Genomic DNA, 20,336 nt, shown 5'->3' on the forward strand with positions numbered 1-20,336 from the left:
TGAGGACCAAAGCATCACCTTCCCTGATGTCCAGTCCAAGCAGGACCGAGGAAGCAGGAGTGGACACCGTCAGAGTTGTCTGACCCCTCACCCCACTGTTCTCTCTCTCTCCTCTGCTGTGTCTCAGAAGCTGGATGAGACGACCCAATGAAGAACAACTGACCAGCAAGATGATGACGTTTCCTCATTCCCTATAGGACCTTTCCCTGGGAATGAGTTAACCAGCCTCGTCCTTTACATGAGACATGAGCACTGAGGATGGTCAGTCTATTGTCTGGACTTACAGTAGTTTATCTCACACCTGCTACCAGTGGATGGTCAATATTGTACAGGAAAGGTGTTGAGCTGAAGGAATAAATACAGTATTGGTTTCACAGTTGTATCTCAAAAGGCAGTGGACATCCCCTGCACTGAGTTATTTGTCTTGTCAAGGAGCAGTGGGCAGCACACACACAAACACAGAGCAGCGGGTAGCACAAGCACACACATTTTTTTTAAATGTAATTTTTTATTTGTATCTCATTTTTCAATGAATTACATTCTGTTCCCCTTTGTTATATTCTTATTCAAATAAAAGGACTCCCCTTTCCTCCGTCTCACTCTCAAGCATACAGTATATAAATCTATATGTAAAATCACGCTGGCTTAACACTCCCAGTCCTGAGAAAACCTGTCCACTCTCACTGCTGTATGTTCATCTTTTAATCTTCAGAACACATACAATATACACAACAAGGTTCAAGTTCAAATTGTAAGAAATTCAACAAAACATCTAATATCTGATGTGTTTGGTAGAAATTGAAAACACAGAAGGAAGGGAAGGAACACACACACACACACACACACACACACACACACACACACACACACACACACACACACACACACACACACACACACACACAAACACAGAGAAACAGAGTGTGTAAACAGGTGTGTGTGGCGCTCCTCTGCTGCAGGATTAGGAGGTCATGTGATCTGGCACAGGGACACTGAGGAGTTTTCATGAACATAAAACCCAGGATAGAGGGGCTCAGTGAATGTGGAGTGGAACGTGTGCAGGTGGGTGAGTGTGTTAGAGGAGACGCTGTAGAAGGACAGAGTGCCTGCTGGCCAGTCCAGGTACACTCCTACTCTGCTGGAGCGGGAGGAGGGGGCAGGTATGGCAGTATTCTTATTATTGTGATAGGCAGAGTAACTGTTACTATAGCAACTCAGTTTCCAGGACTTGGCATTATATCCAAACCCACTGCTGTTCCCACTCCCTTTCCTCTCCATGCTTTTATAGGCCACTGCTATATAAACCTCATTACCACTCCACTCAGCCTCCCAGTAGTAGCGTCCAGACTGACCCGTGTTGACTAGGCTCTGACCCAGACTGTCACATCTCTCTAGGTGGAGTCCAGACAGACCCTCTCTACACAGCACCTGAGGCCAGTAGTCAAATCTCTCTGGGTGGTCAGGATACGGCTGCTGCTGCCCATGCGTCACCTTTCTGTTCCCCTCAGAGAGAGAGAGATTTCTGTACGCTGTGTTTGGGTCCAGTGTGAGCTCACAGGCATCTGCACACAAGAGGAGAGGAGAGTGGAGAGAACATCCTCATCAGAACATGGGGTAGGAAAGGACATGTGTACAACAACACACACACACAACCACAAACACACAAAGACACAGACACACACACACACAAAACACAATACAAAGACACACACACACACACAGGAGTATGCAGGAGTATGTGGCTCTCCTCTCCTATGTAAACAGGAGTGTGGCTCTCCTCTCCTGTGGACACACACACACACACACACACAGACACAGAAGTGTGTGGCTCTCCTCTCCTGTGGACACACACACACACACACACACAGACACAGAAGTGTGTGGCTCTCCTCTCCTGTGGACACACACACACACACACACACACACACACACACACACACGCAAGCACACACACACACACACACACACACACACACACACATAAACGGGAGTGAGTGGCTCTCCTCTCCTGTGGACACACACACACACTCCTCTCTTCTCCACACACACACACACACACACACACACACACACACACACCTCCTACAGTATGTAAACAGGAGTGTGGCTCTCCTCTCCTGTGGACACACACACACACACACACACACACACACACATAAACGGGAGCGAGTGGCTCTCCTCTCCTGTGGACACACACACACACACACACTCCTCTCTTCTCCACACACACACACACACACTCTCCTCTCCTACAGTATGTAAACAGGAGTGTGGCTCTCCTCTCCTGTGGACTCACACTCACACACACACACACACACACACACACACACACACACACACACACACACACACACACGGGAGTGTGTGGCTCTCCTCTCCTGTGGACACACACACACACACACACACACACACACACATAAACGGGAGCGAGTGGCTCTCCTCTCCTGTGGACACACACACACACACACACACACACTCCTCTCTTCTCCACACACACACACACACTCTCCTCTCCTACAGTATGTAAACAAGAGTGTGGCTCTCCTCTCCTGTGGACTCACACTCACACACACACACACACACACACACACACACGGGAGTGTGTGGCTCTCCTCTCCTGTGGACACACACACACACACACACACACACACACACACACACACACACACACACACACACACACACACACACACACACACACACACACACACACACACACACACACACACACACAGACACATATACACACACATAGGAGTGTGTAAACAGGAGTGTAAGGCTTTCCTCTCATGTGGACACAGACACACACACACAAATGCTTCCATGTAAAGGATGTGATGTAATTTTTCAAGAACAGTAAAATCACTCACATTTTCTGGGTCCTAGTTTAATCCTGCACTCTCCTCCATGGTCATACCTTAAGAAGGATGAGAGAAAATACAATTTTGACACAGTTTAGAGAGGGAGAGAAAGGGTGTTTTTCTTCACCACCACCACCACCACCACCACACACAGAAACAAAAATGCCCTTCCAGTTGTTTGGGGGCAACTGCTCCCTCCCTTTGCCCCTCTACCCTCTACCCATTCCATGCCCGGAGCCACGCTGGACTTCCCCGCACCATCAGCTTGGGCACCCAGCAGTGCCATGGAACAACATTCCATTCCATCTGCCTACTCACATATTTCATGCCTATCATTTCATGCCATCTACCTACTCATCATTTCATGCCTATTCATGCCTTATCTGTCCATCATGTATACTGTGTTGTATGTTGTATTGTGCTGAATATTGGATATTAATCACGTAAATGGTATTCTCACAGTTTTCTTCCAGCCCAGGTCCAATTGTTGCTCAAGGCTGCCACAGATAGGGTGAAATGAGCCCTGAGACCCATGCAGCAACAGCTCTACTGAGACCCATGCAGCAACAGCTCTACTGAGACCCATGCAGCAACAGCTCTGCTGAGACCCATGCAGCAACAGCTCTGCTGAGACCCATGCAGCAACAGCTCTGCTGAGACCCATGCAGTAACAGCTCTACTGAGACCCATGCAGCAACAGCTCTACTGAGACCCATGCAGCAACAGCTCTACTGAGACCCATGCAGCAACAGCTCTGCTGAGACACATGCAGCAACAGCTCTGCTGAGACCCATGCAGCAACAGCTCTACTGAGCTCTGAGAAATGCTGCAAAAGCTCCACTGATCCCCGACACCCATCGTTCTCATGGCTCGGGCAACACATGAATGGCCACCGCTGCACCAAACAAGCACAACAGTTTCCACTCCCGTGTGCTTGCGTGTATCACGTAGTAGTTCAACCACGTCCAACTTGATCACGGTGCTCCGTAAATCATAGCTATATTTCACTGAGCCCAGCAGCAAGCACAACACAATCTGGGCCATTGCTCATACGTCACCCCGCTTGCACAAATCTGGAGGCACACTACACCTCCACCTGCCGCGTGGATGTAATAGTCACACACTTAGCCAGCACCGCATGCACAGAATGCAGACGCAGGATAAGCCAGACCCCTGCGCTGCTCTGATAACTCACAACCTGCTCATGATCTGGAATGCAGAGTTTCCACCTTCAGTCATGCAGGAGGCCCACATTCATCATAGCAACAGATTCTGTTCCAGGCTCACTTTCAGCCTCGCACTCATATTTGCCATTTGGCCGTTGAGATGTAGTGAGGAAATGTGGCATAGTGAGGTTAATCTGGCATAGATCTGCATCCACGTGTCCTTATCTACAAGACATGGATCATAGTAGCCTAAAGGTTCATATCAAACAGAGCATATTGACCAATCAGTAACACTGACTGAATTACGCTTACTTGAGCCTCTCCTCCACTCTTCTAAATCACCTTTCTGTCAATTTATTCCAGTGTCTAGAACATACTTACCATAACATATTTTCTTACAGTCTTTCCACTTCTATTCTAACGGTAGCAATGCATCCCCTTACCTCGCTGTAGCCATGGCGATTCTACATCCTCAGTCTCTTATTATACTGCCACCAATCTGGTCAACAGAGAAGATGCTCACTCTTGCCTACACTTAATCACTACATCTCATATCATTACACAGTCCTCCCCATCCAGCTCACTCTCCACCACAGATGCTTTTCCCACCAGTCTCAGGCTAAGTTGGGTAGATACGCACTATTCAGCCTTCATTTCTAGCAACGGAAATCATATGCTTGGTCATTAGACCTTGGACGCCTACTAATCTACACCCAGCCAAGGTTAGTCTAATGCAAGATATCCGACTAGTTTACCAGGTTTCCAATTCCTGTTTACTTTCCCTCTGCTAGTGGCCTGTGATGAAAGCGATCTTGAGGTCTTAGTCTGAACAGTTGGCGACAGGTGCGTCTAGATTTCTAGGCTAGGCGACAGGCCTACTACATATTTTTTTTTCTCAACGCAGAGAAGCAGTTATTGGACATCACTCGCATGTGATCTTCACTACTGCCATCCCAGGACCATGGACAGCTACCAAGCCACACTCACTATTCTCAAACAGTTCACAAGCCTCATATGTGTGTGTAAGTCTGGGGGATTGCCTTTTACTTGCAGTACTTAAAGTACGGTACCACATCATGCCCAGTTTAATATGTGGAAGGGAATCATCTGGAAACGTGACAGAATATCCAGTCTCCACACAGAAAGCTCTCCAACACAGGACACAAATGGATGAACAGCTCCACTAGAAAGACATCTAAGATGGAATACATCTCACCTCAACGTCTCTAGTTTACAGCTGGGATCATTCAGTCTGTCTGTGAGCTCTCTGACACCTGAGTGTCCTGGGTGATTGTAGCTCAGATCCAGCTGTTTCAGGTAGGAGGGGTTTGATTTGAGGGCAAAGGACAAGAGAGAACAGCCCTCATGTGTGATGAGACAAAGAGACAGTCTGAAACAAAAGATGAACTTTCTTAATGATGAATTTAGAAAAATGCATTGAAGGTGTACAAGTCATTTGCATATTTCGTCAGTTTGACTGACAATCCCTAAATGTCATATTTTAACATGACAAGTGCATTATTAGCAATAGTCACAGTTTCTTACTGTGTGGTGGGTAAAATACTATATTACATAACATTCCTAATTACTGACCTCAGTGTCTCCAGCTTGCATTGTGGATCTCTTAGTCCTGCACAGAGCAGCTCCACTCCTTCATCCTGCAGGTCATTGCCACTCATGTCCAGTTCTCTCAGATGGGAAGGTGCACTTTGCAACACGGATGTCATCATTTCACAGCTTGCTTTAGAGAGGTGGCACAGATTGAGCCTGTTTCAAAGGAGAGTGGAAGGTCAGTCTTTGAAAACTGGACATTTTCAGGCCATCCTTCAGCACCATGAGGTCACTGTATCTCATGAGGATGGACACAGACACAGATGTGTGTAGCACATTATGTACACAGCAGGGACATGGACTGGAGAAACACTACATTACACACTCTGCAGCCATGTAAACAACTTGTTGTTGTTGTCTTGTAGTGTCATGTGGGCAGCAGGGGTGATTCATGTTCCTAGGGGTTAACTTAACTTACAGTAAGGCAAATAATTGTTCTCTTCCTGACTAATCAGATAAGTCTAAATATATCTAATTCACTGGTGCATTCTCTTTTCCACTATTCTGAAATGCTTGCATCAAGGTCAAGGTTCCTTTATTAGATCTCCCAAGGGAGAAATGTGTTTTGGATAAGGGGTAAGCTGCCACAGCCACAATACACAACACACCACAGGACATGGCACATATGCTATACATAGAGTAAATAAAAATATAAAATACAAAAAGGGCACACATTCACAGCCATCTGTCATGCCATAAATGACACTCCCATCATATTAAAAGGCCAATGAATAGCCCATAAATAGCACTCTCTCCCACCCAGTCCCAAAGTAGACACTCACTCTCTCTCTCTGTACTCTCCAGTCACACACAGCACATCCATACACCACAGCCTCAGCACATCTCCACTCAGTTCACACACAGCCCCCTACTCAGCACTTAGTATTGGTTTTGGGCCTTCCTACTGTTCTGCCCACGTTGCCCATTCATCATGTTGACTGACAGGGGGACAGAGGAATGTTTGTAGTGATTGTGCTAAACAGAAAGGGACCCTGTACCTCCTTCCTGTGTTCATGAGCTCATATTCTTGGTACAGCACATGGGAGGGGTCAGATAGAATTCTGTCAGCCTGCTGTAGAGTGGACTGCTCAGATATGTCTTGGAGAGTGAGGGGAGAAGGGACTCCATCATTTGTCCAGCTGTTCTGACCACATTACCTGGTTGGGCCTTGAACTTAACTGTCAGATGTCCAAACCAGCTGGTGATGCCATAGTGCAAGATGGACTCTATGGTGGCTCTACACCAAATGAACATGATGCTCTCACAAACCCCAAACACTCTCAGTCTCCGCAGGAAATGGAGACGCTGGTGCATTTTTGTCTAAATATTTGCCACGTGTGTGCCAGTTAAGGTCTGTATCAAAAGTGGATCCCTAGATATTTGTAAGATGTAACCTGTCTGATGTTACTGCCATATATGGATATTTTCAATAAACATAATTTTATATGGAATGAATGAATGAATGAAAGGTGAGTGAAATGTCTGGCACAGTTTTCAGTATGTGTGCACCCTTCTGTTTCTACACACACTAACAATACACACAGCGTGGGGAATGAACAATGAGTACATGTAGTAATGGAGGACAGGAGTGAAGTCATCAACATGAGTGAGTTCAAACGGTCAAATGCAGATGAAAGCTCATAGCGGCCGCCATTAGGACACGCCTATGAGCTGCCACATCATACTGGGAATCTATAGAGAGCTGAAAGAGTGGATGCCAGGCCGGTGGGAGTTCCTCTGCAAATGGTTTAATAAGAAAAGCAGACATGCCATCTGGCCCTGTTGCCTTGTTGAAGCATGTCGTTTTAAATACTCTGGTAATCACCTCTGGATCTATTGTTATTCTGTTAATATCAACATGACAATGCACTTGATCTAAAACTGCATCCTGCAGGTCAGAGCTGGGAAGGTGTCCCTTTCAGCACTGATGCCATCATGTCACAGCTTGTTTTCAAAAACTGGCACTGACTCTGTCTGTTTTAACACATACTGCAGCTGATGATTTATTCTAAAAATGTACAGACGGGCAGCCAACAGTGCCACAATATGTGTGCACATACTGTGAGGGCTCAGTCAGGGGTCAGTGCCCCACAAGACTACAAACAGACCAACAAAGGCAGATGAGAGGCATGGTAATGGATGGGCGGTACTACGCCAGAGCTGTCCTAACGAAGCTCCACCCCCCAGGTGTCTTTGATTGCCTCTGGCCAGGTGCAGTGTGTTAATCAGGCAATTGGCTGCCTTTTTAAAGCTGAACAGGACAGACCTCAGGCAGACTGGTTTGAGCTTCTGAAGAGTGGAAACCCAACGTCAAAACCAGTCTCAGGGTAAGGGCCTACTACGGTCACCCCTTTCACAAAGTAACCTTTCTGTTCTGCCTGTTGAAGACTGTTGGACTGTGTGAGCCTAGCTGGATCGGAGTGTGCTGCAACCAGCTGAAGCAGGAGAAGAGGGCCAGGACTTCCAGGACAACCACAAAGGCTGGGGAATAGGTCAGTGGCAGGGACCGCACCCCCCACTAAAACACACACTCACACTCACACTCTCTCTCTCTCTCTCTCTCTCTCTCTCTCTCTCTCGAAGCTGACACGAGCCCTCTGACTGCCTCGGTCCAGCACTGCAGAGATTTGAGTTGCCTTCTGCTCCCCAACCCTTTCCCCACAAATTATAAATAAATTCCTAAGTTTGTTTCACTGCAACCTCTGTGTCTGACTACTTTGTTCCAATTGGTTAGCCCACTACCCTGTCTCGCACGGCCACATACACACCTTAATGTTGTCAGTTTACAGTGAGGGCTATTGAGTCCTGTACAGAGATGCTGAACACTAGACTCCTTCAGGTCATTGTGACTCAGGTCCAGTTCCTTTAGGGAGATGGAGGACTGCAAAGCAGAGGCTACAGCCTTACAGGATTCCTCTGTTAGCTTACAACCAGCAAGTCTGCATAGAGTGAGAGGGCAAGAGACAGACATCAGAAAACAGAATGGTGGCATGAATACATTCATAATCTAATCATTATTATGAATATTTTTAGCTTGGAAAAAATAAAATAAACAGTCATTAACATTCTTTAACACAAATGGACAAATTATCATTCAAATAAGGAGGGAAATTAATATTGACATTGACTAAAATTATAGTTTCTGTTTGTAAGAACAGAGTTGTGCTGGAAATTTGTTTTCAGCACATAGACATAGGTAGACTGACTCAGTCTGTTTTAACACATACTGTAGCTGATCATTTATTCAAAAGATTTACAGACAGGCAGCCAACAGTGCCACAATATGTGTGCACATACACACCTTAAAGACTGGAGTTTACAGTGAGGGCTACTGAGTCCTGTAGAGAGAAGCTGAACTCCAGACTCCGTCAGGTCATTGTAACTCAGGTCCAGTTCCTTTAGGGAGATGGAGGACTGCAAAGCAGAGGCTACAGCCTTACAGGATTCCTCTGTTAGCTTACAACCAGCAAGTCTGCATAGAGTGAGAGGGCAAGAGACAGACATCAGAAAACAGAATGGTGGCATGAATACATTCATAATCTAATCATTATTATGAATATTTTTAGCTTGGAAAAAATAAAATAAACATAGTCATTAACATTCTTTAACACAAATGGACAAATTATCATTCAAATAAGGAGGGAAATTAATATTGACATTGACTAAAAATATAGTTTCTGTTTGTAAGAACAGAGTTGTGCTGGAAATTTGTTTTCAGCACATAGACATAGGTAGACTGACTCAGTCTGTTTTAACACATACTGTAGCTGATCATTTATTCAAAAGATTTACAGACAGGCAGCCAACAGTGCCACAATATATGTGCACATACACACCTTAAAGACTGGAGTTTACAGTGAGGGCTATTGAGTCCTGTACAGAGATGCTGAACACTAGACTCCTTCAGGTCATTGTGACTCAGGTCCAGTTCCTTTAGGGAGATGGAGGACTGCAAAGCAGAGGCTACAGCCTTACAGGATTCCTCTGTTAGCTCACAACCAGCAAGTCTGCATAGAGTGAGAGGGCAAGAGACAGACATCAGAAAACAGAATGGTGGCATGAATACATTCATAATCTAATCATTATTATGAATATTTTTAGCTTGGAAAAAATAAAATAAACATAGTCAGTAACATTCTTTAACAGAAATGGACACATTATCATTCAAATAAGGAGGGAAATTAATATTGACATTGACTAAAATTATAGTTTCTGTTTGTAAGAACAGAGTTGTGCTGGAAATTTGTTTTCAGCACATAGACATAGGTAGACTGACTCAGTCTGTTTTAACACATACTGTAGCTGATCATTTATTCAAAAGATTTACAGACAGGCAGCCAACAGTGCCACAATATGTGTGCACATACACACCTTAAAGACTGGAGTTTACAGTGAGGGCTACTGAGTCCTGTAGAGAGAAGCTGAACTCCAGACTCCTTCAGGTCACTGTGACTCAGGTCCAGTTCCTTTAGGGAGATGGAGGACTGCAAAGCAGAGGCTACAGCCTTACAGGATTCCTCTGTTAGCTTACAACCAGCAAGTCTGCATAGAGTGAGAGGGCAAGAGACAGACATCAGAAAACAGAATGGTGTCATACATACATTCATATTCTTATCATTACTATACAAATTATTAATATAGAACAGATAGAACAGAGGACAATGACTAGAATACTAGCTTCTGCTAGCAAGCATTTAGTTGGAATGTAGTTGTCATTCCACTAATATCAATATGACAATTTATTTTATCTAAAACTGCATCCTGCAGGTCAGAGCTGGGAAGGTGTCCCTCGCAGCACTGATGCCATCAGTTCACAGCTTGTTTTCAAAAGCTGGCACTGACTCAGTCTGTTTTAACACATACTGCAGCTGATGATTTATTCCACAGATTTACAGACAGGCAGCCAACAGTGACATAGTACAGTATGTGTGCACATACACACCTTAAAGTCTGCAGTTTACAGTGAGGGCTACTGAGTCCTGTAGAGAGAAGCTGAACTCCAGAATCCTTCAGGTCATTGTAACTCAGGTCCAGTTCCTTTAGGGAGATGGAAGACTGCAAAGCAGAGGCTACAGCCTTACAGGATTCCTCTGTTAGCTTACAACCAGCAAGTCTGCATAGAGTGAGAGGGCAAGAGACAGACATCAGAAAACAGAATGGTGGCATGCATACATTCATATTCTTACCATTATTATCAAAGGTTTTTAGCTAAAATCTTATTAACATTCTTTAACAGACATTGACACAATAATACAAATAAACAGGGAAAGGAATAGAGGACATTGAGTAAAATAATAGTTTCTACTTGTAAGAATCCTCTTCCTGCAGCAATTACAGACTTTGTAGCCTGACCGCTTCATCTCTAAACGAGTCTTGTTGCAATGTGTTGGGTCACTGCCTAGTTTTATGATGAATATTAAAGCAGTAATATCACTTTGAGAAAAACAGTGTGCAAAATTAGATAATACAGCTTAGGTATTGTACAGCTTCCCTGCAAATGGACTCCCAGTAATCATCCCAACATCAGTGTCCAGCTCCCTGTGTGGATGTAGAGCTCTATATGTGCATGGACACACAAGAAGGGAGGACTGAACTGATCTGGGGTCAACTCTCTTATCAACACAGGCACAACAATCAGAGCAAATGTTCCTCATAACTCTTCTATGCCCAAAGTCTGAATGTGTAGATAAGACTTCTGTGAACTCTTTCAGAGTTTTACTGACCTCAGTTTGTCCAGGTGGCAGTTTGGGCTTCTAAGACCAGAGAGCAGCTTCTCTGCTGATGTTTGCAGATCACAGCCACTCATGTCCAACTCACTCAGTTGAGAAATATATGACTGCAGAACTAAGACCACAGCCTCAGAGGAGCTGTGTTTGAGTCCACGGCTGATGAGTCTACAGTGAGAGAGGAAAACACTATAAGCAACATGTCCTCTATACTCCTTACATTTCAAACACAAAATAACAGAAAAAAAAGATGTGCACTGTAACAATGTGCAAAATACAGACCTCACTTTACAGTCCTGATTCAGTGGTTGATGGAGCAGTTCTCCTCCACAGTCCTGAAGCTCACTGTCACTGATGTCCAGCTCTCTTAGGTGGGAGTTTGCCCACTGAAGAATTGAGGCCAAAAATCTTCCAATCAGTTTACAGCCAACAAGTCTGTAAGAACATAAACACGTAACAGAGAATCACAAATAGTGAAATCAGAGAAATGATTAAAATAAGAGTGAAAAACTGATGTTGTTAGTGTAGTTAATCCACTCTACAGTTAACATGGCTCTATATGGGTATGATGATGTTAGTGTAGTTAATCCACTCTACAGTTAACAGGGCTCTATATGGGTATGATGTTGTTAGTGTAGTTAATCCACTCTACAGTTAACAGGGCTCTATATGGGTATGATGTTGTTAGTGTAGTTAATCCACTCTACAGTTAACAGGGCTCTATATGGGTATGATGTTGTTAGTGTAGTTAATCCACTCTACAGTTAACAGGGCTCTATATGGGTATGATGTTGTTAGTGTAGTTAATCCACTCTACAGTTAACAGGGCTCTATATGAGTATGATGTTGTTAGTGTAGTTAATCCACTCTACAGTTAACAGGGCTCTATATGGGTATGATGTTGTTAGTGTAGTTAATCCACTCTACAGTTAACAGGGCTCTATATGGGTATGATGTTGTTAGTGTAGTTAATCCACTCTACAGTTAACAGGGCTCTATATGGGTATGATGTTGTTAGTGTAGTTAATCCACTCTACAGTTAACAGGGCTCTATATGGGTATGATGTTGTTAGTGTAGTTAATCCACTCTACAGTTAACAGGGCTCTATATGGGTATGATGTTGTTAGTGTAGTTAATCCACTCTACAGTTAACAGGGCTCTATATGAGTATGATGTTGTTAGTGTAGTTAATCCACTCAACAGTTAACAGGGCTCTATACGGGACACATCAGCAGGGAGTATTATGCTATTATATAACAGACAGGTCTGGGACCAGTTCATTCACATCAACATGGACATCAAAAGCCCAGTGCTTCTCAAACTCATGCCTTGAGTCTAGCATCCCAGAGCAGTGACAGTCTTCGTAACTACTGTGCTGTATGTCCAAAGTGTGGAGTTGGTGCAGGAGCAGGAGGAAAGCACTCTGCATTATAAGAGACTCCTCTCACTGGACTGTTTATTCTCTTGCCATCCGGCTGGATATATTGCTTCAGAAAAACAACAGTCAGAAGCTGCCAAAGCTTCTTCCCACAGACCATATGATTGTTAAACTCTTTGTAACTGACACACAAGTTGTGTACGTAGGCATTGATTTAAAACCATTAGGTGTATTAATTTATTATGCTCATTATTCTGTACATTTCACATTATCTGAACTCAAGCACTTGATTGCACTTCATTAGTGTAGCTCTTGCTCTTTTCTTATTGGCTGCTTTTAACCCTGTTTAAAAAAAACTTTATCTTTTCAATGACTGCAAATGCACACTTGTCATGTTCCACTCCACTGTAGATGTTTTACAAATATGGCTGGAATGACAAATAAACTTAATCTTGAACTGGAATGTGTAGATAAGACCTCTGTGAACTCTGGCAGAGTTTATACTGACCTCAGTCTCTCCAGGTGGCAGTTTGGGCTTCTAAGACCAGAGAGCTGCTTTTCTTCTGATGTTTGCAGATCACAGCCACTCATGTCCAACTCACTTAGCTGAGAAATATACGACTGCAGAACTGAGACCACTATCTCAGAGGAGCTGTGTTTGAGTCTACGGCTGATGAGTCTGCAGTGAGAGAGGAAAACACTTTAAGCAACAGGTCCTCTATACTCATTACATTCCAAATATGAAATGCCAATGCATAAAAGAAGGACAGTCTTTAGATCCTATAGAATGCACCAAGTTAAAATACAGACCTCAATTTACAGTCTTGATTCAGTGGTTGATGGAGCAGTTTTCCTTCACAGTCCTGAAGCTCACTGTCACTGATGTCCAGCTCTCTTAGGTGGGTGTTTGCCCACTGAAGTGTCAAAGCCAGAAATATTCCGCTTAGTTTACAGCCCACAAGTCTGTAAAAGAATAAACCATGTAACACAAGATTGCAAATATCGAAATCAGAGATATCAATACAAGAGTAAAACACTGATGTTGACATTGCATGGTTAACACAGTCTACAGTTACAGTAACAGTCATTTAAATGGGACACATCAGCAAGGAGTGTTATACCATCAACTGGTCTGGGATCAATTCAACAATAAAAGATAATGTTTCACAAACTCATGTCTTGATTCACCCCATAACAGTGAGATTCACAATTTCTCTCCACTTTAGATATTTTACAGATAACATCTGTAATCCATATTATGGCTGGAATGACATATATAAACTTCAACTTTAATGTGCAGATAAGACCTCTGTGAATTCAGTGCCTTTCAGTGTATTACTGACCTCAGTTTTTCAAGTTGGCAGTTTGGATCTCTAAGACCAGAGAGCAGCTTCTCTTCTGATGTTTGCAGATCACAGCCACTCATGTCCAACTCACTCAGTTGAGAAATGCATGACTGCAAAACTGAGACCACAACCACACAGGAGCTGTGTTTGAGTCTACAGTTGATGAGTCTACAGTGAGAGAGGAAAACATTATAAGCAACATGTCCTTCATGCTCCCTATAATCCCAAATATAAAATGCCAACGAATAAAAGATGGACAGTTTTTAGATCCCATAGAATGCACCAGTTTGTGTGCACTGCACACAAATACAGACCTCACTTTACAGTCCTGATTCAGTGGTTGATGGAGCAGTTCTCCTCCACAGTCCTGAAGCTCAGTGTCACTCATGTCCAGCTCTCTTAGGTGGGGGTTTGCCCCTGTGTGAGCCAAGGCCAAAAATCCCCCTTTTAGTTTACAGCCAACTAGTCTGTAAACACATAAGCCATGTAACAGAGAATTCCAAAGAGTAAAATCAAAGAGGACCTACAGAAGCTGTGTTAACAACAGTACATCTCTGTGAATAGTATGCAATTGAATTTTAATTGATTTTTTATTTTCAGACTCACAGGTTGGTCTACAGCCTTAAATAGTTAGACAAAATAGAGTAGAATAAATCAGAATGAAATAATCATCTCATAACATTAGTAAAAGTGAAACATACATGATCAATGTATGAAACAAACAATCAATAAAATGCAGTATACTGTAGGTCATCTTGCCAGTGTAAATAAACCATGTCACAGAGAATCACAAATAGTAAAATCAAAGAGGGTATATCAATTCAAAAGTAAAACACAGATGCTGGTACTGTATGCTTAACACAGTCTACGGTTAACAACAGTGTCTCTGTGAATAGTCTACAATACATTTCAATCCAGTCTTTATTTCAGACTCACTGCACAGTCCACAGCAACAATTAAATAATAAATAGAGTAGAATACAGTAAAGAATAAAACAGAGTAAAATAATCATCTCATAACACTAGTAAGTGAAACATACCAGATCAATGTATCACAAACAACCAATAAATCAGTCAGTCTACAGTATACAGTAGGTTCTCTTGCTAGTGTTTTCTAAGACTGGATGAGTAACTGCTCAGCTCACAGCTCTACTGTAACAATATTACTGACCTCAGTGTCTCCAGTTTGCAGTTTGGACTCAGAAGAGCAGAGGCCAGTTTTTCTCCTGACTTCTGCAGGTCATTCTGACTCAGGTCCAGTTCTCTTAAGGGGGAATTTGCAGACTGCAGAGCTGAGGCCACAATCTCACAGGACTTCTCTGTTAATTTACAGCCAGCAAGTCTACAATAGAAATGGCAATATGTCAAGTCCTAATACAGTTAAAACAACACTGTGTAGTGTTAGTCCATCTCTGGTGTCACGCATTTCTCTTGTCTGATGTAAATGTTGTAGTAAACAATGTGAATTGTGGAAGACTGTTCTCAAAGTTGTGAATGTAAACAAACACCTTTAAACTAGCCTGACTACATCATCCTCACAATAGGCAGGGCTAACGGTTAGCTGCACCCAGGCTACCTTTAAACCATGCTATCTATAGCAACACCTCCTTATAAAAGTGTCATTTAAAACATAATCTATACTGACAACAGAACAAGACTCTCAAAAATGTAGCATTGTTAATGTAGAACATAACTCACAGAGCCTTTCTGCAGCATCTCACGGCTGGAACCAGTCTCCTGCGACCTTCTGGAGAGGTTTTGTATTTGTTCAGGTCAAACTCATCCAGCACCTCATCAGACATCAGAAGCACATGAGCCAAGGCTGAGCAGTGAGCCAGTGTGAGCTGTTTCACGGCACCTTTCTCTGCCTTCAGGAAAGCCTGGATTTCATCATGAACAGAAGAGTCATGCATTTCCACCAGACAGTGGAACAGGTTGATGCACCTCTCGGGGGAGATATTTGGTCTCTGCATCACCTTCAGGTTCTTGATCGTTTTCTTCACACTCTCTGGGCTGCTGTGTGTGTGTGTCAGGAGGCCAAGCAAAAGACTCTGATTTGAAACCAAAGAAATGCCATGAAGGAAGCGGACAAACAAATCTAGGTGTCCATTCTTGCTTTCCAAAGCTTTGTTCACTGCATTCTTCAGCAGCTCATCTAGAGGCACATCTGGCAAAGACTTGGACTTCCTGCTAAGAAATGGCTCTAGGACCTCCATGTTTTTACTCAAGAAGGAGGCAAACAAATGAATTGCAGCAAGAAACTCCTGGATGCTCAGATGGACAAAGCAGTAGACCTTCTTGTGATGAAACACACATTCCTCCCTGAAGATCTCAGTGCACATGCCAGAGTACACTGAGGCTTCACTGACATCAATGCCACACTTTCTCAGGTCTTCCTCATAGAACATGAGATTGCCATTCTCCAGATGCTTGAAAGCCAGCTCTGCCAGTTTCAATATGACACCCTTGTGTGAATCCAGGAGCCTCCGTCTATCTGTCTCATTTTCCTCTTGATACTTCTGGTTCTTTCTAGTGGTCTGGATAAGCAAGAAGTGTATGAACATTTCAGTCAGTGTTTTGGGGGCTTCTTTCCCATCATCCTGTTCCAGCATCTGCTGAAGGACAGTGGCTGAGATCCAACAGAAGACTGGCATGTGGCACATGATGTGGAGACTCCTGGTTGCTGTAATGTGTGAGACGATTCTGTTGGCTTGATTCTGGTCACTGATCCTCTTCCTGAAGTACTCTTCCTTCTGTGGGTCATTAAACCCTCGTACTTCTGTCACCAGACTGTAGCACTGAGAAGGAATCTGACTGGTTGCTGCTGGTCGGGAGGTTATCCAGAGGAGAGCAGAGGGAAGCAGTGTTCCCTGAATGAGGCTTGTCATCAGCACATCAACTGATGATGTTTGTGTTACATCAGACAATGTCTGGTTCCCTTGGAAATTCAGTGGAAGTCTACTCTCATCCAGACCATCAAAGATGAACACAATGCAGCAGTCTTTGTATTCACCATCCTGTAGCTCTCTAAGCTCAGGGTGGAAGTCAAGCAGGAGCCTGTGAAGACTGTACTGATCATGTTTGACCAGATTCAGCTCACGGAATGGAAGCACAAACATGAAATCTACATCCTGGTTAGCTCTCTCCTCTGCCCAGTCAAGGATGAACTTCTGGACTGAGACGGTTTTTCCAATGCCAGCAATCCCCTTGGTCATCACAGTTCTGATGTGTCTCTCCTGTCCAGACAAGGGCTTGAAGATATCATTGCAGTTGATTGCCGTGTCTTCTGTGGTTTGTGGCCTGGATGCTGACTCTACCTGCCAAACCTCATGTTCATTATTCACCCCTTCACTCTCTCCCTCTGTGATGTAGAGTTCTGTGTAGATCTTGTTCAGGAGTGTTTGCGTCCCTGACCTTACGATGCCTTCACATATGCTCTCAAACCTCCTCTTCATGCTGGCTTTATGGGTCATCAGTACTCTGGTCAGGACATGGTCATCTGTTAGGCAATACACGAACAAACAAACCAAGAGATGAGCATTATTCAACTAATTGGTCAGTATTTCTATAACACGTCTTTAGTACTTGCATAGGATAAAATGGTGTTATCTTAACAGTTAAGAGTGTATAACATTTTGGCGTTTTTTTCTTCTAATAAATGGTCTTTTATCTATACACAAATCCTGCTCTTGGACACATATCTCCTAGGCTCACCTGTTAGTTTGGCCCTTTTGACTGGAGCATGCTCAGTTTGTAGATGGGTGCTGCCTCTCATGACTGTGTGCTCATCTAAAGGAGGCTGTGGAGAGATCTGTGCCGTGTGGATGTGTGGATAAAGAGGGGGCTGGATGTGTGGATAATGATTATGCTGCCCCATGGCTGAGTTTGAGTACTGAGGATGCTGCCCCGTGTCTGTGTGTGGGGATGGAGGAACTTGTGCCATGTGTGCAGATGGGTTCAGATGAAGTGCCATTTCACTGTGTTGGTATGACGAAGGTTGTGCCATGGCTGTAGATGGGTATAGGTGAGGTTGTGCCATGGTTGTAGATGGGTATAGGTGAGGTTGTGCCATGGCTGTAGGTGGGTATAGGTGAGGTTGTGCCATGGCTGTAGATGGGTATAGGTGAGGTTGCGCCATGGCTGTAGATGGGTATAGGTGAGGTTGCGCCATGGCTGTAGATGGGTATAGGTGAGGTTGTGCCATGGCTGTAGGTGGGTATAGGTGAGATTGCGCCATGGCTGTAGATGGGTATAGGTGAGGTTGCGCCATGGCTGTAGATGGGTATAGGTGAGGTTGTGCCATAGCTGTAGGTGGGTATAGGTGAGGTTGTGCCATAGCTGTAGGTGGGTATAGGTGAGGTTGCGCCATGGTTGTTGAAGAGTACAATAGTGATTGTGCCACACCTATTTCAGAGTTTATAATGGGTTGTACTTTGGGTCTCTTTCTGCACTGGGGGCAGCTGTAGTCTCCTGATGGACCTGACTGGCTCCAGTAGCTGCTGATGCACTGCCTGCAGAAACTGTGTCCACAGCTGGTGATGACTGGGTCCCTCAGTAGCTGCTCACACACTCCACACCTGGACTGAATGTGGGTCAGGATGTTCCTAAATCCACAACAGGAATTCATCATTCACAGCAACTAACACTGAAGACAGGCCAATAGCTGCACACATACAGTCTCAGCAACACATTCAAAAGTACCACGGTGGCAGTGCAGATGAGAGTTTGTAGAAAATCCAAATGATTTGTGCTGTTAAAAAGCTCTTTTGTACGGAGCCCCTGAAGGGTCAGGTGTGTGAATATTTTTGAGTGCACTTTTGCGTTCCCTCGCAATACTTTTTGCGTTCCCTCGCAATACTTTTGCGTTCCCTCGCAATACTTTTTGCGTTACCTCGCAATACTTTTGCGTTCCCTCGCAATCATTTTGCGTTCCCTCGCAATACTATTTGCGTTCCCTCGCAATAACTTGTATGTGTTCCTGTCAACTTGGGCTCCATGCATTAGCCCACCATACAGGTTTACATGGACTGCAGTTCAACTCATGGATAATCTGGACATTATTAAGTTTTACTTTAACCTGGGGCTCACATAGGCTACAACAATATACTGGCGGATTTGTCTGTGAGACACAATGTGATTATAAGCATGAAAACTCTGAAGCGTCTGCTAAAGAAAAACGGCTTGTTTCGGCGCAGCATGAGAGTTGACAGCGCATTAACCTGATGTAGCCTAGGCTAGCCACTGTACGGAGCCCAATGTTAACTTTTGTTTACGTCTCAGTAGTTTGAGATTTCAGGGGAGACTTATATTTGGCTGCTCCAGGGCCGAGGTACTTGAATTGACTCGGGTTAACTCCCTCTCTCCTTCACAACAGCAGCAGGTTAATAACTTGCACAGTGGTTTGGATCAGAGAATTTATTTTGTGATCTTTATAATATAGCCTACATTCACATCACTTAGGTCCCTGTAACGCCTCTCCCACTCCAATCTCACACACCAACACGCACACACACACACCCTTGCTCCCTCTCTACCCCTCCCACTCCGCAAACGGAACCTGCGGCTTAAGGGCATACATACAAGTTATTGCGAGGGAACGCAAAAAGTATTGCGAGGGAACGCAAAAGTATTGCGAGGTAATGCAAAAAGTATTGCGAGGGAACGCAAAAAGTATTGCGAGGGAACGCAAAAGTGCACTCAAAAATATTCACACACCTGACCCTTCACGGGCTCCGTACTTTTGATATTCAAATGCTGCAATTTCCCAAATATCAGCCAATGTTTACACATACATTTTTTTGCTGTATATATACACAATGCGGCTAATACACAGGAAATTACTGTAATGCACACACTTCTAAGGATAGAATATACACACACACACACACCATAGTGTACATTTTGTCACAGGAAATGTAGACAGGAAATGATGAACCATGATGAACCTTTTATTTTGTGACGTAATTCAATGTAATGTAATGTAAATAAAAAAATATTGCGTGAATGAAAATGACTGAGAAATGTCAATTGCTTGCTCTATTTTCATTGATCAAAGTTTCAAACATTAAACACTGTGTTCCTTATTAACCCATCATTCACACCATAAATCTGTGTCTATGGCGGTGTTTATCAATTTGTGTGCCGTGAGAGATCATCAGGTGCGCTGTGGGAAATTTCACTTAATCGTCCCAAAAACATCTATTTGGTTGTCCAAATTCCGCAATTATCTATACTTTTAGTCCACTACA

General features: G+C 43.8%; 1 protein-coding gene across 1 annotated transcript in view; it reads right to left on the reverse strand.

Annotated features, from left to right (window-relative positions):
* Nucleotides 1–499: 499 nt before the first annotated feature.
* The window catches only part of LOC134077945 (uncharacterized), a 35,567-nt gene continuing 15,730 nt past the window's right edge, over nucleotides 500–20,336 (reverse strand). Inside the window, exons 8-24 of the mRNA XM_062533587.1 lie at nucleotides 17,803–18,692; nucleotides 15,787–17,587; nucleotides 15,260–15,430; nucleotides 14,404–14,556; nucleotides 14,087–14,257; nucleotides 13,554–13,706; nucleotides 13,252–13,422; nucleotides 11,647–11,799; nucleotides 11,358–11,532; nucleotides 10,010–10,140; nucleotides 9,475–9,645; nucleotides 8,940–9,110; nucleotides 8,407–8,577; nucleotides 5,621–5,794; nucleotides 5,244–5,417; nucleotides 2,871–2,917; nucleotides 500–1,562 (exon numbers count right to left, since the gene is read on the reverse strand). Of these exons, the coding sequence (XP_062389571.1) occupies nucleotides 970–1,562; nucleotides 2,871–2,917; nucleotides 5,244–5,417; nucleotides 5,621–5,794; nucleotides 8,407–8,577; nucleotides 8,940–9,110; nucleotides 9,475–9,645; nucleotides 10,010–10,140; nucleotides 11,358–11,532; nucleotides 11,647–11,799; nucleotides 13,252–13,422; nucleotides 13,554–13,706; nucleotides 14,087–14,257; nucleotides 14,404–14,556; nucleotides 15,260–15,430; nucleotides 15,787–17,587; nucleotides 17,803–18,692 (5,470 nt within the window). The 3' untranslated portion in view covers nucleotides 500–969. The remainder of the gene's footprint in view (nucleotides 1,563–2,870; nucleotides 2,918–5,243; nucleotides 5,418–5,620; nucleotides 5,795–8,406; nucleotides 8,578–8,939; nucleotides 9,111–9,474; nucleotides 9,646–10,009; nucleotides 10,141–11,357; nucleotides 11,533–11,646; nucleotides 11,800–13,251; nucleotides 13,423–13,553; nucleotides 13,707–14,086; nucleotides 14,258–14,403; nucleotides 14,557–15,259; nucleotides 15,431–15,786; nucleotides 17,588–17,802; nucleotides 18,693–20,336) is intronic.

The sequence above is a fragment of the Sardina pilchardus genome, chromosome 1 (genome assembly GCF_963854185.1).
Source record: "Sardina pilchardus chromosome 1, fSarPil1.1, whole genome shotgun sequence".
In the NCBI taxonomy this organism is placed as follows: domain Eukaryota; kingdom Metazoa; phylum Chordata; class Actinopteri; order Clupeiformes; family Clupeidae; genus Sardina; species Sardina pilchardus.